Source organism: Musa acuminata, chromosome BXJ1-8 (assembly GCF_036884655.1).
Source record: "Musa acuminata AAA Group cultivar baxijiao chromosome BXJ1-8, Cavendish_Baxijiao_AAA, whole genome shotgun sequence".
In the NCBI taxonomy this organism is placed as follows: domain Eukaryota; kingdom Viridiplantae; phylum Streptophyta; class Magnoliopsida; order Zingiberales; family Musaceae; genus Musa; species Musa acuminata.
The window spans coordinates 33,272,160-33,292,379 of NC_088334.1; the positions used below are offsets into that span (position 1 = coordinate 33,272,160).

The 20,220-nt window shown below is 49.0% G+C and overlaps 1 protein-coding gene across 1 annotated transcript; it reads right to left on the minus strand.

Annotated features, from left to right (window-relative positions):
- Positions 1-2,311: 2,311 nt before the first annotated feature.
- On the minus strand, positions 2,312-18,727 carry LOC135680320 (uncharacterized). The gene is made up of 2 exons (XM_065194200.1): positions 16,628-18,727; positions 2,312-3,772 (listed from the first exon to the last, which is right to left on the minus strand). The coding sequence occupies exons 1-2, from the start codon at positions 18,725-18,727 to the stop codon at positions 2,312-2,314; spliced, it is 3,561 nt and encodes a 1,186-aa protein (XP_065050272.1).
- Positions 18,728-20,220: the final 1,493 nt, after the last annotated feature.

The following is a 20,220-nucleotide window of genomic DNA, read 5'->3' on the forward strand; positions in this document are numbered from 1 at the left end:
CTCCCACTCCATCCAGTCATAAGCTCCTGTGTCTCGTGGTGGCGTATCTCCCCTTCTCAGATGGCGCCAAATTCCTGGCACTATCTGGTGGCGTTCCTAGGGGAATGCTACTACGCTAGGATTCCCCTGAGCCGGTCTCTTTTCCTCTCCTGCTTCCGTCTATCCAGGGGGTCGGGGGGTTATTACCTGTCCACCCGACCGGGCTTCTAGGTCAGCGAGGCTCCTTCCAGCAATAAGGGGTGGAAGGAGCATTTCTTCTACATATGCCATCCGGAGGGTTGGAATTTTGGGCTCCGGTGGGTGGCACGTGTTGTCGACAACACCGCCCCGGTTCTGGATGAGGAGGAGCGCCAGGCCCTTCGAAGATTGAAGGAGATCCTCCCGGCCTCCTGAGTCATCCGGAAGATGACCGAGGCATGGCTAGTCGAGGCGGGTCTGAGCCCGGTGCCTCGAGGTATGCCTTAAAGAAGGTAGTGGCGGGTCTTCATGTTTTTTGGTGTTCTGACCGAGCTCGGTGTTTTCGCGCAGAAATGGTGAACCTCACTGCTGTGCGTGGAGGGCGCTCTTTGTCAACCACATCCCCGCGTCGTTCGGCCGACCTGGGCGTCGGTACGAGGGAGGCGCCGGTGGAGCTCGAGGCCGGCCGTCCTCGGAAGAAGGCTAAGGTTGCTGCCCCGAAGAAACCGACTCCCCCGAGGGCTCGGGCATGTGAAGTGGCGGTGGAGCTGGGCTCACGCGACCGGCGACGGGGACATGGCCGGGGGGAGGCCGGGCCGAGCAACGAGGGGGCAGGAAAAGCGCCCAGGGAGCCCTCGATTCGGGACTTGTGTCGTCTGCCCACGGGGGCACCGAACGAACCCTACCAGGCGCGCTTGATGGGCGAGCTTTCGGAGGGCCAACCCTCCTACCGGTTGGCGGCCCGCTGGGGGGAGCTGACCCGCGGGACCCGATTATGGGCTGACGGGGAAACTGCAGCCGCATTCATCCGAGGAGGGCTTCATCCGGATATGGCTCGCGAACTGTATACCATGCCCTCGGATGTCTTGCTGGGCAAATCCGCGAAGTCATTGCTGTGGGTAAGCATTTCGCTATCGGACCCCGACCTCCTGTTTGTTCGAGAATGGTTCTGACTTTTCCTCTACAGGGCCAACACTATGCGATGGCGTTGGCGGACCATGCGCATGACGTGGGTCGGGCCCTCAGCATCCTGTGCGCAGGAGGTCCGCGCGGGGGCAGCTCCGGAGGCAGTTGCGGCGGTCGAGCAGCGCTCCTCGGAGCTCCAGGCGGAGGTGACGCGCCTCAAGTCCGAGGCGGGGGTGATCGACCAGCGTATGTCGGCATTGGAGGCTGAGGTCCTTCGCCTGAAGTCTGAGGCGAAGGCAGCTGTGGAGGAGAAGGAGGGTCTCCAAGGGCTCCTAAGGGTGACACAGACCAAGGCTCGTTTGGCCCGGAGCGAGGCGGTCACCCTGACTCAGAAGTTGGAAGGGGCCCTAGCTGAGGCGAAGGGGGCCTCAGAAGCTCTGGCTGCCGAGCGGGATCGGCGACCATAAAAAGATAAGGAAATAATCAAGGACTACAAGCAATCCTCGGGCTTCCAGCTTGGGCTGGTCTGATCGGGGCAGGTCACCTATGAGTACGGGTACCGGATTGCCCTGGGCCGGTTCAAGACGCGCCACCTTGGGCTGGAAGTCGAGGTGGATCCTTTTGCCTCACATCCCGAGGATTTAGACGTAGATATGCCGGATGAGGTTCCCTTCGACGATAGCGTCGTGGGCTCCGACGGTTAGGGCAGGATTTTGTAATACTTTTGGTGGTCGGCTTGGCTGAGTCGGGGTCGAGTCTCATAATTTCTTTTTGTAATCCTTGAGTCTTGTTTTAGTCGAGTCCTGTAATTCCCAGTTTTGAAATAAAAAGAAACTTTTTCTTCTCGTGTGTTGCTCGTCTTCTTCTTCTTTCTTTAGGCGAAAAACTTTTCCTTCCCTTGGGCGAAAAACTTCTTTATTTAAACAAAAAACTTCTTAAGGTTCTGGACGTTCCATGTTCTCGGCAAGGGAGAACCGTCCATTGTTGTGAGCCGGTATGTACCCGGTCGGGTTACCTTGACGACCCGATAAGGTCCTTCCCATTTGGGGGCCAGCTTCCCCCTCGCTCGGGTCGGGTTGCTGACCTCGGTCTTGCGTAGGACTAGGTCGCTTAACTTAATTGGTCGGGGTCGTACCTTTCGGTTGTAGACCCTTGCGACAGCTTTTTTATAAGAGAGGGCCTTCAAGTGTGCGTCGGCACGCCGCTCCTCCAGCATGTCGAGGCCGGCTCAAAGCCCTTCGTTCGCGTTTTTCTCGTCATAGTTTCTTGTACGAAGGGTGGGAATGACTACTTCGGGTGGTAAGACAGCTTCAGTTCTGAACGCGAGGCTGTAGGGGGACTCTCCCATCATAGTTTTGGGGGTGGTGCGTAATGACCACAAGACGCTCAGGAGTTCGTCCGTCCAAGCCGATCGGGCTGCGGACACTCTTCTTTTGAGCCCGTCTAGAATGGACCGATTGGTTACCTCTACTAGCCTGTTCGTCTGAGGGTAGGCCATCGAGCTGAACCTTTGGATTCCATGGCTTGCGCAGAACTCGCGGAACCTTCTACCGGCGAATTGGGGCCCATTGTCTGTAATGATGGTTTTGGGCAAGCTAAACCGAGTCACCAGGTTCCTCCATATGAACTTTTCTATTTGCCGCTCCGTGATCGTCACCAGTGGTTCGACCTCGACCCACTTTGTGAAATAATCCACACCCACGACGATGTACTTCCGTTGTCCCGAGGCTGGGGGAAAAGGTCCGAGCAGGTCCAAACCCCACTGCGCGAACGACCATGCGCAATCGATGGGGGTGAGCGGGACCGCGGGCTGCCGGGGTGTGTAGGCGTGTTCTTGGCATGAACTGCACCGCTGTACATAAGCCTTCACGTCCCGGCACATGGTCGGCCAGTAGTAACCTTGGCGAAGTATTTTGTGTGCCAGGGTCCGCCCGCCGATGTGTTCCCCGTAGATTCCCTCATGGACCTCAGCCAGAACCGTCCGGGCTTCGTCGGGCTCCACGCACCGTAGGAGGGGGTATGTGAAGGACCGCTTATAGTGCCGTCCACTCACCTCGGTGTACCACGCATGCGTGCGACGTAGGCGCCGAGCTGTAGCCTCGTCGGGAGGAAGGGTCCCGTCCCGCTTGAAGCGTAGCAATTCTTGTACCCAGGTGGTAGGCGTGCTGCCCGAGGTCGCCGTTGCGATTTCGATGGCACGGGCAGGGAGCTCCTCGACCTCGGGCCCGGCTTCGAGGGCTGGCTTTGACGCTAGCTTAGCTAGCGTGTCGGCTCGCTCTTTTTCTCCCCTCGGGACATTAGATAATGTAAAATGAGGGAACTTGGCGGTCATGTTCTTTACCTGTGCCAGGTACTTCGCCATGATCGGGTCCCGAGCCTCGTATCCCCAGCTGAGTTGCTCGGCTACCAGTTGCGAGTCGGTGAGGACGCGTATGGCAACCACCTGCATCTCGAGGGCCAACCTGAGTCCTGCTAGGAGTGCCTCGTATTCTGCCTCATTGTTAGTGGCCTGGAACCCGAAGCGGAGGGAGCGCTCGAACGACCGTCCGTCGGGAGCTAGCAGCACCAGCCCTGCGCCAGCGCCCTTTGAGTTGGCCGATCCGTCGACGTGCAGGACCCATGCTTCGGGAGGTTGCTCGAGATCCTCGTCCTCGATCTGGGTTAATTCTGCGATGACGTCGGCCACAGACTAGGCCTTGATAGCGGTCCTGGGCACGTATTGTATATCATGCTCGTCGAGCTCCACCGCCCATTTGAGAAGACGTCCTGCAACATCAAATTTAGACAAGATCTACCGAAGTGGTTGGTCGGTGATGACCTCCACCGGGTGAGCCTGGAAGTAGGGGTGTAGCTTCCGGGCTGACAGCACGAGCGCCGTTGAATCTCGGATTTTGATGATGAAGTTAATTGTCATTTGTTATCTAATCTATATGTTGAGATAAGTGTGCAGGATTAACTACGATGAAAGTGAGACATGCAGCAGGAGTTGCGCCGGAGTCAAGACAATGATCACGTTGGGAGTTCGAGAGTTCGACGGAAGTTCGGACAGTCGTCGGAGGTTCTGCGAGAACAAATCCGAGAAGTCCATAAGCTTGCCAAAGAAGCTCGTCGGAACTCGCCAAGTGAATCGTCGCAAGTCTAGGAGTTTGCCGGAAGTCCGTAGGAGCATCACCGAGGGTTCATCGGATGATCGACGGAAGTTCGCCGGAAGAAGCGATTGACGCACCAGAGCAAGTTGCAGTAAATGTCTTAGGAAAAATCGTAGTTAGCACATTGATTAAGTTAGAAATGGGAGATGATCCCATTAACTTAATCTTGGGGCAATTGGGCCCCTAAAAAACCCAAATTGGGCCGAATGGATCAACCCATTCGGACCCTGATTTCTGCCAGGCGGTTGAACCGCCCAAGGCAGGAGGTTGCACCGCCTGGGCTCAGTCTCCGAGCGAGATTGGGAGGTGCAACCGCCCCAGCCAGGCGGTGGCACCGCCTGGGTCTCAGTCTCCGAGCGAGACTGGGCGGTGCAACCTCCCCTAACAGGAGGTGGCACCGCCTGAGCTCAGTCTTCGAGCTCTGCCAGGCAGTGCAACCGCCTTAGTCAGGAGGTGCAACCGCCTGAGCTCGGTCTTCGAGCTCTGTCAGGAGGTGCAACCGCCCCTGACAGGAGGTAGCACCGCCCAGAGGCTCAGTCTTCGAGCTCTGCCAGGCGGTGCAACCGCTCCAGTCAGGAGGTGCAATCGCCTGATCCCGAAATTCTGGGAATTGACAGTTTTGAGCTCCAAATTTGAACTGGGTTGGAGCCTATAAATACCCCACCCATTCAGCACTGAAAGGTAGCAATTTAACACCAAAATCTTGATCCTCTTCTGTGATTCTTAGAGCTCAAATTTGTTGTAAAGGCCAAAAGTTCTTCTCCCTCTGTTCTTCCAAGTTCTGAGTTGTAAAGAGAGGAGAGAAAATTCTGTAAGGGTTGTCTCCTAAGCCCGTCAAAAGGAGTGAAACTGTAAAAGGGTGGTTGGCCTTCGCCTATTGAAGGAAGGCCTCTAGTTGACGTCGGTGACCTCGTCGGTGGAGGAAGCCAAAAGTGGAGTAGGTCAAGATTGACCGAACCACTCTAAATCTCGGTTTGCATTTATTTTGAGCATATTATCTTTACTGTAAACCTCCTCTGAAGCTTACTGCTTTCTGCGCATATATGATCGGGTTTCAAGCATTTCACTTTCCGAATCAGCGCTTAGACGTAAATCTGCTTTTTCGTACGATCATCATATTTCAGATTGCGTTTACGTTTTGAGCTCTACCATAACTGCAAACTGCCTTTATACTCTTGCTTAAACTGCATCTCACCTAATCAAGTGATTTACAAATCATCATTTAGACGTAAATCAGTTTCTTCGTACGAACGTCATATTTCAGTTTGCGCCTATATTATGGTTTTCATCATAACTGCAAACTGCCTTCATAGATTGACTTTAACATCATCTTGCTTGATCTTAAGTTAAAGTAATCTTAGAATCGGCTTTCACATAGAAATCGTTTTTATCATTCGAACGCAGTTTCGTTTTAATCGCAGAAAGTTTTTCGCTGCACTAATTCACCCCCCCCTCTTAGTGCTCTTGATCCTAACAATTGGTATCAGAGCAGGGTTAACTCTCTAACGGATTAAAACCCAAGAGAGATGACATACGCCGGAAACCAAGAGGGCCATTCTATTACACGTCCACCCATGTTCAATGGGACGGGCTACACCTATTGGAAGACCCGAATGAGGATCTTTCTTATTTCTATGGATTTTGAACTTTGGAATCTTGTCAAAAACGGATTTTCGAAGTCTTCTCTTCCAATGATCGATTGGAATGAATTGGAGAAGAAGGCTTTCGCTCTTAATGCAAAGGCTATGAATGCCTTATTTTGTGCACTTGATAAAAACGAGTTTAACCGTGTTTCAACTTGTAAAACCGCATTTGATATTTGGCACACACTCGAAGTGACTCACGAAGGCACAAGTAGAGTGAAAGAGTCAAAAATCAATCTTCTATCGCATTCTTTCGAACTTTTCTGGATGAAACCGAGTGAAACCATTGGCGACATGTTTACCCGTTTCACGGATGTCGTCAACGGTCTAAAAGGACTCGGAAAAAGTTTCTCGGATTTTGAGCTTGTAAATAAGATTCTAAGATCCCTTCCTAAGAGTTGGGATCCTAAAGTCACTGCTATTCAAGAGGCGAAAGATCTAAGCAACTTCCCTCTTGAAGAACTAATCAGGTCATTAATGACCTACGAGATGACTTGTAAAGCTCATGAAGAGCAAGAAGACATCCTTCCAAAGAACACGAAGGATATGGCACTTAAAACTTCAGAAGGCCACTTGAGAGAAAACTCAAGTGATGAGGACTGTGATGATGACTTGGCACTTCGAACAAGAAAATTTAAAAAATTCTTTAAAAGAAACAAGTTTAAGAATGACGCAAAAAATAAACTTGAACCCAAGAAGGACCCAGTTATTTGCTATGAATGCAAAAAGCTGGGACACTACAAGAGTGATTGTCCCCAAGTCAAAAAGAGAACATCAAAGAAGAAGGCACTCAAAGCAACATGGGATGACTCGAGCGCGTCCGAAGAAGAGGAGTCCAACACTGAGCAAGTTGCTCATTACGCCGTAATGGCCATCGGAGATGAGGTAACAAATTTAATAGATGCAGATTTATCATTTGATGAATTATTAAATGCCTTCCATGACTTATTTGATGAATGCAAGATTATTAATAGAAAATACAAATTGCTAAAAGAGGAGCATGATAGTCTTACTTGTAATTTTGATAAGTTAAAAACTGAATATCATGATAGTTTAAGTTCATGCATCAAATGCCATGATCTAGAAACTCTCCAAAAGGAAAACTTGCTACTTAAGGACACCTTGAAGAAATTCGAGGTTGGTAGCAAGTCATTGAACATGATCCTTGCAAACAAGGGTCACGTTCCAAAAAGAAGTGGAATTGGATTTGTGAGAAGTCCTCACCAAAATCCAACCACCTTCATAAAAGGCCCCATCTTACATGTTCAACACCAAAACAAATGCAACTTTTGTTGCAAATTTGGACACAAGACGCATTATTGTCCATTCAAGAAAATTAGTCCAAACAAATTGATTTGGGTTCCTAAAAGAACCATGATAAATTCTATGCAACATGATAGACAATGTAGATCTATTTGTGAGGCACCCAAAAGCAAATGGGTACCTAAAAATCATCCTTTCCTGTAAAAACATAAAAAAAAAAAAATAAGCTGGAGCAAGAAATAATATTCTGCTCCTTGGATTCTCGATATTCATGACCCAAGATCTAAAAAGGAACTCGCAATGCTCTCTAGCCTAAATAGCAGATGGAGATTATAAATTTAAAATCACAAATACGATTTAGATACAATCCTATTTGACTTTTCAGAATTAGAAACGTATGATTCTCAATTTACATATCCTTTGGATTTTCGAACCCATCAACTTCATTCGTTCATAACTTTCGAATCCAACTCTGTATCATGAACTGACTAAGTCTGTCATGAACTTATAAGGCTTACCAACTTGAACAAACTGTCACAAACATGTGTACGATATTGAGAGTATGCACGTTAAAAGATCTATCTTGATCGTGCAAAAGTTCTTGTCTTAAAATGAAAACTCTTATGTAATTACGTAAGTAAAGTTGATTACTCTGAATGAAAATTCTTCTCAAGACAAAAACTCTCAAATCAGATTACACTGCGATCAGAACAAGTGCTCATCGCCTGCAGGCGGTGGCACCACCCCAGCTGGAGGTAGCACCGCCAGCTGTCACGTGTTGCAAGCGGTTGCACCGCTCCAGCCAGAGGTGCAACCGCCCGCAACTCTGCCCTTTTTAACCCAAGCTAGGGCCGGCGGTGAAACCGACCCCAACTCACTCCCTTCCCCTCTCTACTCTTCCAAGCCTCCTCCATCCCCATTTCTCCCCTCATAGCATCCCAAATACCCCTCATTTCGGAGCAAAACATCAACAATCCTTCCCTCTCTTGAAGATCTCACTAAGGTATTCTTTAAGAAGCCCTTAAACTCTATTTTTTTTTTTTTATTATTCATTTACTCTTGCTTATCACTATTCTTCTAAACAGCAGTAGTTATGGGATCTAGAAGATCCTCAAGGGACAAAGGAAAGAGGAGATTAGTAGAAGATTTTGATCTCACCCTTTTCGATTCAAAATACCATGCTGAAAAATTTTTCTCTTTCGAACTTAGGAGTGTCAATAAGGGAAAATATGTAGATTTAAATGAACTAAGAGACTTAGAGACAATCCAATGGTTTGCAAACTTAGATCTACTTCCTATTTTGCAAATTAATGAACCCATCTGTCCAAGACTTGTTAGATTGTTTTACAACAACATACAAATAGATGAAGAAGAAAGAATGTCTACCTATCTTTTAGGACAACACATCTCAATTACGGATAAATTCATTTGCGACATGATAGGCATTCCCATGAAAAGTAGAGGACTTTACTTTAGAGGATCATGGGATGATGAAACTGTTGGAACAACATATGTTGAAGCCTTAGGAACAATTTTTGCCAATCCCAACTTAGCATTTGTTCCTAAAAGTTGTGAACATCTACTGTCTCTAAACACTAAGGTACTTCATCATATCCTAACTAGCATCATTCTTCCTAAATAATACCATCATGATGAACTAAGCCAATTAGAATTAGGAACTATGTATTTGATCATGAAAGGACATGACATCTGTCTTGGTTATATTATCTAACAAAACATGTTAGAACTATCTAAGAAAGACATGATGCTCCCATATGGTGGTATAATCACTAGAATAATGAAAGCCTACGATATTCTAATACCACTAGAAGAAGAAGTAATAAAAGTAGATAGATTTAGCATAATAAATAAAAATCTACTTCACCGATTAAGATGTTTTTATAGAAATGGTAACTGGGTTAGAATGCCAAGAAGAATCGATCCCCCTCAACCTGAACCAGAACCGGAAACACCAGTCTTTAGGGGTACCCAATCTCCTCCGATCTGTCCCTTTGAGGAAACACATCCATTTGAGCAAACTCATACATTATCTATCGAAGATATTGGGGTTCGGATGGACCGATTCGAACAAAGACAAGAATGACTTGAACATCGACAAGATCAAATCCTATCTGAGCTACAGCAAATTCATCGACAATTTGACTCTTTGTTTATGCACTTTAATTTTCCGCCTCATGAATGAGCTTGTATGAAAACAATCATCTGTTGTTATTGTAAACTCCTTATGTTACTCACCATGATGGGCTTTGCCTTGATCCTTGATATGGTTACCTAATATATTTTGAGCATATGCAGAGTTGTAAACATCTCTCGTTGTTTATCTCGGATTTTGCATTGAAACTAAATGTTTTGAAAACCTTGTGCCTTGATTTTCATAATAAATACAATTTGAAAAAGTGATATACCAATGCAGTTGATAAGTCATGACATTGCTATGATATTAATACTTAACATCAACTAGCTGACATTTTTACAAAACCATGAAGAGCAATTTGATTTCATAAGAAGAGATTTAGGAATGTTGATGTGTCCGAATAGATAAACTAGTTAAAATTATTTTTCGGACTTTATTGAATGATCAAATCACTTGATTGCCATTACATGCCTAAATAACATGTTGGAAATTATGTGTTGAATACAAAAATGTTTTGTCTTCATGATTGTATTTGAAAATCTGTAGCATAATCTTGTCCGAATGCATGGAAGAGTTCATTTCACTTTTCGGATTCGCTTAGCAATTGGAACACTAAAAATCGAATTTTCTCATACACTCTTATGAAAAATATTTTTTTCTGAAATGGATTTGATGAAATGATTCCTGCTTATGAATTCTATCTTGAAATATGGATGATAGTATTTTTACTTGCAAAAAGCTGTTACAAACACATATCTTGACTCAAAGTAAACTCACAAATAGTTGGAATCACAAATGGCTTTCCTCCTTCATGCACAAAGGATTATAACAAAAAAAAGGAAGAAGTATTCAAAGCAATCTACATATCATGCCCTTCTTTATATGCTTGATAAAAGATAAGACCCTAAAGTCTTATCGTAGGCTCTGATACCAAATGATAAGACCCTAAAGTCTTATCGTAGGCTCTGATACCAAATGATAAGACCCTAAAACCTTATCGTCGAAGAAAGGGGAGAAATGAGGATGATAATGATCACTTCGAGGGGATCGGCCTCCTTGATCGCTTCGAGGGGATCGGCCCTCTTTGATCGCTTCGAGGGGATCGGCCCTCCTTGATCACTTCGAGGGGATCGACCTCCTAGGGTTTGTCCAAAGACAGAATAGTATTTTTCATAGATTCTTGAAAAGAAGCAGTTACATCCCTATTTATAGAGTTTCACCCAGAGTCCATCAGGACTTGAACTCTAATAATAAATAAATATTAAATAAACCTCTACTTGACTCTAACTGAACCAAACCGACTCAATAAACAATTGGACTAAACAGACTCAACAAACATTATTCAAAAGCTTAGAAAAAGGGTCCTAATAGTTCCTCCCTCTTCAAATCAGCCTTGTCCTCAAGGCTAAGCAGCATCAATCTCAGGGAGCTTCTCTTCAGCACTTTAGCCATAAACTATCTACAACGCCTCACAACCCGTTGATCAAGTAAGTATGGTCTCCACTTTTTGAGAGTGTAAGCAACAGGTTGATTTTTCAGTGTAGTAATTGTTGCATGAAACTTCTGGCCCTGTATAATCAATTTTATCTTTGAACCTTTGCTATCACAAGTGAAAATCCATCCATCAATGATCTTTACTTTGAATTTGTCACAATCTTCAATGTGATGGGCCAATCGGTCAATAGTCTCACTGTCCATAGAATTGTTAGTGCTACCAGTATCAATCAAAACTATAACAGGCTGATGTTCCAGAGTTTCGCCAACTTCCATAGTTTGCGGGTTAGAGTAGTCGGCTAATGCATGCATTGTATGTATGGTAGGTCCAACCTCTGCATTAAAATTTATACCTTCATGATCGGAGTCCACATTCTTAGCTTTCGGTTCCTCTCCAATTGGTTCAATCATCAGAAGTTGCCCTTGTTTACATCGATGCTCCATACTCCATTTTTCATCATAATACAAACTCTTTGCTAATCTTTTATTGAGTTCTTCTTGGGTTAGTCTTCGGGTGTCAAGGCTTTGGTTGGGAATAGATGGGGCCAGTGGCTTACTAATCATCTGGTTGTTGTCACATCTGTTTCCATGATTTTCTCTGTTAATTTTTTTCTCAAGTAGATGTGCAAATGAGATCGCAGCTATCATAGTGCGGGGTTGACGAGCCTTAACTTCACACCGAATCTCTGGAATAAGACCTTCAATGAATGTATCCAGAAGTTGTCGTTCCGACCAATCTCTAGCTTGATTTGATAATCTTTCAAACCTACTATGATATTCCAACACTATAGAAGTCTGACAAAATTTTGAGAGCTGTCCATCCACCTTCATGTCTGAGTAGATTGTGTCACAATCTTGGGGCCCTTTTCTAGTATTTCTAGATCTATGCAATGTAGAACTTGAGCTCCCACCTTGTTAAAATTTACTAAGGCTCCCCAGTAAGTCCTTTTTGAAATCATTAAGTACTTCTTGTAATCGGTTCTCAATTCTAATTTCCAATGCTTCCATTTGTGCTTTCATTGAGTTATCGATGGCCATTTCGTAAAACTGTAAATCTGTAATCTCAACTCCTATTTTTGGTGTCGGTCAAGGGCATCAACACTATCGATGCAAAGTTGCCGAGGAGGTGGACGCCAAGGGCAGTGCTGCAGTCACTGTGTTAGAGGAAGAGTAGCTACCCTGTGTTTGTGTCACTGCGTGAGATGAGAGCACCAAGGCTGACAAACGACGGTTGCGACTGTTGTGACCCAAGGAAGCAATTGCCGAGCAACTGTGTTGAGGCTGCGGTGATGGCAACCGACAACTACAGCAGCGGAGGCAGAACAAGAGGGAGGTGGCGTTGAAGTGGCCGGGGTTGAGGCAACAGTGGTGGCAACCGGTGGCTGCGGCAACGATGCAGAGCAAGGGGGGCTGCAGCAACGGTGCAGATCGAGGGGGTTGAGGTGAAGGCTGCGGTGGCTAGCAGCAGCAGTCGTTGCTGGCCGGAGCGCAGCGGCGGCGGTGGAGAAGGAGGCAACGAGGGTCATGGCAGACTGGGCAGCGAGCGGCGTCGTCGCTGGCTGGGCAGCAGTGGCGACGGTGGTGGCAACTGGCGTTCGCAGCAGCAAGGGGATCCACGACTGCGGCAGCAAGGGGACCCGCGATTGCGACGGTGGTAACTGCCCTGTTTCGGTCACCACCGATGCAGAGCAAGGGGAAGCAGCGGTTGGGAAGCGAGCGGGAGCAGAGGCTGGGAGGCGAGCGGCGGTCGTCGTACGGGGGAGCAGCGGTTGGAAGGCGACGGCGACAGCGCTCGAGGCGACGGCGGTGGCTGGAAACAAGGGCAGCAGATGTGAGTTGCCGTGATAGCCCTGTTTCGGTTACAAAAGATGCAGAGCAAGGAGGATCGGCTGCTGGGAGGCGTGCGGCGATCGTCGCACGATGGCTGGCAGCGGTGGTGGGTCGGCTGGGCGACGACGGTGCTCAAGGGGAAGAGGAGCGCTGGAGGAGGCGCGGCTGCGATCGACGAGGGGCTGCGGCAACAGAGGAACTCTATTTCTGCAACCGCTGCAAGGAGGGGCTGCGGCAACAGGCGGCTGCGGCTGCGACCCAAGGGGGGGGCACGGCTAGGGTTGCGAAGGAGAGGTAGCGGTGGTGGTGCGGCTGGGAGCAGCGTCACCAACGATCACCGAGGAGAAGAGTCGAGCGGCTGTGCTGCGACGCAAGGGGAGGCGGGCGGCGGCAGTAGGGCTGGGATGGACGCTGGCAGCGTCGTCTCCTGGCCGGGGAACAGCTCTGATACCAAATGATAAGACCCTAAAGGTCTTATCGTCGCTCTGATACCAAATGATAAGACCCTAAAGTCTTATCGTGGAAGAAAGGGGAGAAATGGGGATGATAATGATCACTTCAAGGGGATCGGCCCTCCTTGATCGTTTCGAGAGGATCGACCCTCCTTGATCGCTTCGAGGGGATCGGCTGCTGGGAGGCGTGCGGTGGTCGTCGCACGGTGCCTGGCAGCGGTGGTGGCTCGGCAACGAAGGAGAGGGGTGGCGTTGAAGTGGCCGAGAAACAGCGCCGGCGGTAGAGGCAATCGGCGCCTGCGGCAGCAGAGGGATCGGCGGCTGCTCTGTTTCTATCGCACCACAGAAATAGCGACGCCGACAGATTGCACGGCCGAAGCTGCAACCAAGGGAAGGCAGAGATGGCGGTGCGGCTAGGGCAGCGTCGCCGACGGTAGAAGCGGCGATGGGTGGTCCGCTGGCTGGGAAACGACGACCGCGGCCCTTCTCGCTCGAGCGAGATGCGGGCAGTGAGGAGGCGAGGTGAGAAGGTTGCTGGCCGTGGCACAGCGGCAGCGGTGGGCGCTGGCCGTGGAGCAGCGACGACGGTGGTTGCCGAGAAGGAAGCAGGGGTGCGTGGCTGCGGGTGCTGCTGCTTCTTCTTTCTTTCTTTCTTTCTTTCCTTTCTTTCTTTCTTTCTTTCTTTCTTTCTTTCTTTCTTTCTTTCTTTCTTTTTTTTTTTTTTTTTGATAGCTACGGCAGCGAGAACGCTAAGGATCGCCGCTCTGATACCAAAAGATAAGACCCTAAAGTCTTATTGTAGGCTCTGATACCAAATGATAAGACCCTAAAGTCTTATCGTAGGCTCTGATACCAAATGATAAGACCCTAAAACCTTATCGTCGAAGAAAGGGTAGAAATGAGTATGATAATGATCACTTCGAGGGGATTGGCTTCCTTGATCGCTTCGAGGGGATCGGCCCTCCTTGATCGCTTCGAGGGGATCGACCCTCCTTGATCACTTCGAGGGGATCGACCTCCTAGGGTTTGTCCAAAGACAGAATAGTATTTTTCTTAGATTCTTGAAAAGAAGCAGTTACATCCCTATTTATAGAGTTTCACCCAGAGTCCATCAGGACTTGAACTCTAATAATAAATAAATATTAAATAAACCTCTACTTGACTCTAACTGAACCAAACCGACTCAATAAACAATTGGACTAAAAGACTCAACAAACATTATTCAAAAGCTTAGAAAAAGGGTCCTAACAATAAATTGCTTATTTGTTCTCCTGGTATCACAACTACCATGCTTTTTGTTGATGACAAAGGGGGAGAAATATATGAATTGATGCTATAAACACTGATGCTATGATTATGCCACGCTTGCATCACCAAGAGATATACAAATAGATGCCATGCATTAATTTGCATTATGCCTTGAGTTGATATCTTACCATGTGAAGAAATGCAACACTTGCTAAAATATTTGAAATGTGTACATCATGTAATGATATCAAAATCTTACTTCACAGCTTTACATGTTGATATCTTACAATATGATGAATTGCTACAATTACCATCATTCAAAATTGTTATGTAAAATTTGAAAATGAATGTCAAGCCTTGACATCATCTTCAGAGAGATACATCATGATGGGAGTATTGATAAGTTCAAATGATTTAACTTATCAATATGTCGCTTGAATTCTTAGGTCTTGAATTCAAGAATGACTTATCTCAAGTATGGCATATAGACAGGGGGAGTTAAGGTTAACTCCATTATCAATTGATTGTCATCATCAAAAAGGGGGAGATTGTTGAATCTCAGATTTTGATGATGAAGTCAATTGTCATTTGTTATCTAATCTATATGTTGAAATAAGTGTGCAGGATTAACTACGATGAAAGTGAGACATGCAGCAGGAGTTGCGCCGGAGTCAAGACAATGATCACGTTGGGAGTTCGAGAGTTCGACGGAAGTTCGGATAGTCGTCGGAGGTTCTAAGGGAACAAATCCGAGAAGTCGATAAGCTTGCCAAAGAAGCTTGTCAGAACTCGCTAAGTGAATCGTCGCAAGTCTAGGAGTTTGCCGGAAGTCCGTAGGAGCATCACCGAGGGTTCATCGGATGATCGACGGAAGTTCGCCGGAAGCTCGCCGGAAGAAGCGATTGACGCACCGGAGCAAGTTGCAATAAATGTCTTAGGAAAAATCATAGTTAGCACATTAATTAAGTTAGAAATGGGAGGTGATCCCATTAACTTAATCTTGGGGCAATTGGGCCCTTGAAAAACCCAAATTGGGCCGAATGGATCAACCCATTCGGACCCTAATTTCTGGCAGGCGATTGAACCGCCCAAGGCAGGAGGTTGCACCGCCTGGGCTCAGTCTCCGAGCGAGACTGGGAGGTGCAACCGCCCCAGCCAGGCGGTGGCACCGCTTGGGGCTCAGTCTCCGAGCGAGACTGGGCGGTGCAACCTCCCCTAACAGGAGGTGGCACCGACTGAGCTCAGTCTTCGAGCTCTGCCAGGCAGTGCAACCGCCTCAGTCAGGAGGTGCAACCGCCTGAGCTCGGTCTTCGAGCTTTGTCAGGAGGTGCAATCGCCCCTGACAGGAGGTAGCACCGCCCAGAGGCTCAGTCTTCGAGCTCTGCTAGGCGGTGCAACCGCTCTAGTCAGGAGGTGCAACCGCATGATCCCGGAATTCCGGGAATTGACAGTTTTGAGCTCCAAATTTGAACTAGGTTGGGGCCTATAAATACCCCACCCATTCAGCACTGAAAGGCAGCAATTTAACACCGAAATCTTGATCATTTTCTATGATTCTTAGAGCTCAAAATTGTTGTAAAGGCCAAAAGTTCTTCTCCCTCTGTTCTTCCAAGTTCTGAGTTGTAAAGAGAGGAGAGAAAATTCTGTAAGGGTTGTCTCCTAAGCTCGTCAAAAGGAGTGAAACTGTAAAAGGGTGGTTGGCCTTCGCCTATTGAAGGAAGGCCTCTAGTTGACGTCGGTGACCTCGTCGGTGGAGGAAGCCAAAAGTGGAGTAGGTCAAGATTGACCGAACCACTCTAAATCTCGGTTTGCATTTACTTTAAGCATATTATCTTTACTGCAAACCTCCTCTGAAGCTTACTGCTTTCTGCACATATACGATTGGGTTTCAAGCCTTTCACTTTTCGAATCAGCGTTTAGACGTAAATCTGCTTTTTCGTACGATCATCATATTTCAGATTGCGTTTACGTTTTGAGCTCTACCATAACTGCAAACTGCCTTTATACTCTTGCTTAAACTGCATCTCGCCTAATCAAGTGATTTACGAATCAGCATTTAGACGTAAATTAGTTTATTTGTACGAACGACGTATTTCAGTTTGCGCCTATATTTTGGTTTTCTTCATAACTACAAACTGCCTTCATAGATTGACTTTAACATCATCTTTCTTGATATTAAGTTAAAGTAATCTTAGAATCGACTTTCACACAGAAATCGATTTTATCATTCGAACGCAGTTTCGTTTTAATCACAGAAAGTTTTCCGCTGCACTAATTCACCCCCCGCCTCTTAGTGCTTTTGATCCTAACAAGCACAAGTGCCAGTTTCTCGATCGGTGGGTATCGTTCCTCGGGCCCATTCAGGACGTGGCTGACATAGTAGACTGGAAGCTGTTCGCCGGAATTTGCTTTGACCAGGACGGAACTGACTGCGTGCTGGGAGGCAGCCAGGTAGAGGCCTAGCTTCTCCCTAGGAGAGACTAAGGCAATTCGGGGGAGGTTGGCCAAGTGTTGCTTCATTTGTTTGAAGGTTTCCTCGCATTCCGCCGTCCATTGAAAATTTTTCGGGTTCTTCAGTGCCCTGAAGAAGGGGAGGCAGCGATCACCCGATCGGGCAAGGAAACGGGACATGGCGACGAGCCTCTCATTAAGGCGTTGCAAGTCTTTGATCGTCCGAGATGACTGTATATTGATGATCGCCTGGACTTTCTCCGGGTTGGCGTCAATTCCTCTTTCGTGTATGATGAACCCGAGGAACTTTCCCGAGGTGACGCCGAAGGCACACTTCGCGGGGTTGAGTCGCATGCCGTACTTGCATAGCATGGCGAATGCCTCGGCCAGATCGGCCAGGTGGGCTCCTGCCTCTTGGCTTTTCACAATCATGTTGTCGACGTAAACTTCCATGTTCCGCCCGATCTGGTGGGCGAACATTTTGTTCACTGTTCTCTGGTATGTAGTCCCGGCGTTCTTCAATCCGAAGGGCATGACTTTATAAAAGTAAACCCCTTGATCGGTGAGAAAGGCCGTATGCTCTTGGTCTTCGGGTGCCATTCTGATCTGGTTGTATCCCGAGAAGGCGTCCATAAATGAGAGGCGGGCGTGTCCGGCCGTAGCGTCGACCAACTGGTCGACCTTTGGAAGGGGGTAGCAATCCTTCGGGCATGCATTGTTGAGACTGGTGTAATCAACGCACATCCTCCAGCTTCCATTAGGTTTCTTGACGAGGACTACATTGGATAGCCATCGTGGGTATCTGGCTTCTTCTATGAAGTCTGCCGCCAAAAGTCGACCCACTTCTTCTCGTATGGCCAGCTGCCGATCAGGAGCCTGCCATCTGGGTTTTTGCTTTACCGGGCGAGCGTCGGGTGAAATATTGAGGTGATGCTGTGCGACCTCCGGGTCGACGCCCGTCATGTCAGAAGGCGTCCAGGCGAAGACGTCGGCATTTTTCTGTAGGAAGCCGACGAGCTGCCTTCGTTCTTGCTCGGGTAGCTCCGATCCGATTTTGACCGTCTGGTCTGGCCGCCCCTCTAGCAGCGGTAAGTCGATGGTGGACCCCCTCAGCTCAGGATGGGGGGCTGGCTTCTTCGCCTCCCGGGGATCCGCCAATGGTGGCTCGACCCTTGCTCTCTTGTGTAACGAGACGACGGTCAGGTAGCAGCGCCTAGATTCTCGGGGGCTTCCCGTGACTTCTCCGGTCCCGACGTGGGTCGGGAACTTCACAGTTTGGTAGTAAGTAAAGACGACGACTCTAACTTTGTTGAGGGTTGGCCGGCCGAGAATAGCGTTGTATGCAGTGGGGAGGTCAACCACTAAGAAGGTGGTCATCACTGTCTTCGACCTCGGCGGGGCTCCCAGGGTCAAGGGCAAAGTGATTGCCCCCAACGGTGAGATTGAATCACCGGTGAATCCGGTGAGCGCCAAGCATATCTGTTTCATGTTGTCTCTGGATAAGCCGAGCTTTTGGAAGGCGTCGAAGTAGAGTATGTCGGCCGAACTCCTGGTATCGACCATGATCCTTCTTACTTGCGCATTGGCGATCCTGGCCGATATCACGAGCGCATTGTCGTGCTCAGATTGTTCGGATGCTCTGGCCGGGAAAGTGACCTCGGGCTCGAGCCCGTGCCTGGGAGCTTCGGCCGGGGTGGCTCGGGCGTATGCCTTTCTTTTGGTCATGGAATCCCCACCAGATGCGGGGCCGCCAGCTATCACGTCGATGTGTCGTTCGATGGGACCCTCGGGGTGCGACGAAAGTTCCTTGTCCGACCGAAGGTACTGGCCGAGATGCCCTCTACGAATGAGCTCCTTGATCTGCTTTTTCAACTCCTGACACTGTTCAGTGTCATGCCCATGCTGCCGGTGGAAGCGACAGTACTTCGATCGATCCGCCAGCTCTCGCGGACTCCTCATCGGGTAGGGCTCTTTGAGCAGTCCCTTCTCCCTTATGTGGAGAAATATTTCTGTTCAGGACGAGTTCAAGGCAGGGAGAGGGGGCCTCGGTGCCGGCGGGTCAGATCTGTCCAACCTACGCCGAGACGCAGCGGATTGCTACTGCCGGGGCGGCTCTGGCTTGACCCTCTTGTGCTCTTCATGCCTCCCGGCCATCCATGTCTCTACGGTGATGAACTGGCTCGCTCGCTGGAGCATCTTGGGTACCGTCGTGGGGGGTCGCTCCACCAGAGACCAGAAGAACCTGGAAGGCCGCAGGCCTATCATGAATGTCTGCATCAACAGAGAGGGGTGAGCGTCTGAGAGCCCTCGGATCTGCGCCGTAAAACGGTTCACAAAATGGGAGAGGGGCTCGTCCTCCCTTTGGTTGAGTCCGAGGAGCAACGCCACGGATGGCTTCGGTCGGGCGTAGGCCAGGAAGTTGAGCTCGAAGTCTTTGGCGAGCTGATCGAAGGAAGTGATGGTCCCGGTCTTCAGGCCGCTGTACCACGCACGGGCCGGCCCCCTCAAAGTCGTTGGGAACGCCCTGCACATCAAGGCGTCAGAAGTTCCATATAGCGCCATTTGGGTGCGAAATGCGGCTACGTGGTCCGCGGGGTCAGTGGCGCCGTCATAGGCATCCAGCGAAGGGAGCCGGAAGTGTGGTGGAATCACTTGATCTTGTATTTCGGGCGCGAACGGGGACCCTTGGTGTCCGTCCGCTCCGAGCTCTCCTTTTGGCCTGCGAACCTCCTGTTGTACTTCGTCGAGGCGTTGACTAACGAGGTGCAACTGGGCTCGCAGGGCATTCGTCGAGTCCGCGGATAGCGCCTCAGGCTCTGGGCGACTCGACGTGTCTTCCACCTCTCGGTTCCCGGGCTGGGCTGTTTGGTTTCGAGGCGAAGTAGGGAGCTCGGGAAGTGGTGCATGAGTCTGGGTAGGGGGCTCCCGCTGTTGTAGAGGCTGGGTTACATGTGGGGGCGTCGGTTGGGAGACGAGCGGGATGATAGTTTGCACCACACCTGCCAGTGCTCGGACTTGATGAGCGAGGTCGTGGAAGGCTTCGGGCGATACAGGTGACGGGCCGACGAGGGCGTCGGGTGGCGACAAACCCGGGTCGTTGAACAGCCGCCAGTAGCGTTCCGATGTCGTGTCGGGGCGTTCATCTCGGGGTTCATTATGCAGGTGATGTTCTTCTGGGGAGCTGACCGGACGCGACCCCATGGCTGTGGGTTCGCCAGAGTGGATCTGCTGATCGCTCGACATTTAGAGGCCCTCCTTCTAGCGTCAAAATGTTAGTGTAAACAACTTTATGCCGTGGCCTCGGGGCCGACACGGCTTAGTTCAGGTCTGAATGCACGGGGATCCTATGCGGCATTCCTCGAGACAGCTGAGGTGGCCGATTACGGTGGTCCGGGCGGGACGTTGCGTGGGGAGTGAAGCTTTTCCGCGGTGTTGGGAAGATGCAACCTCGC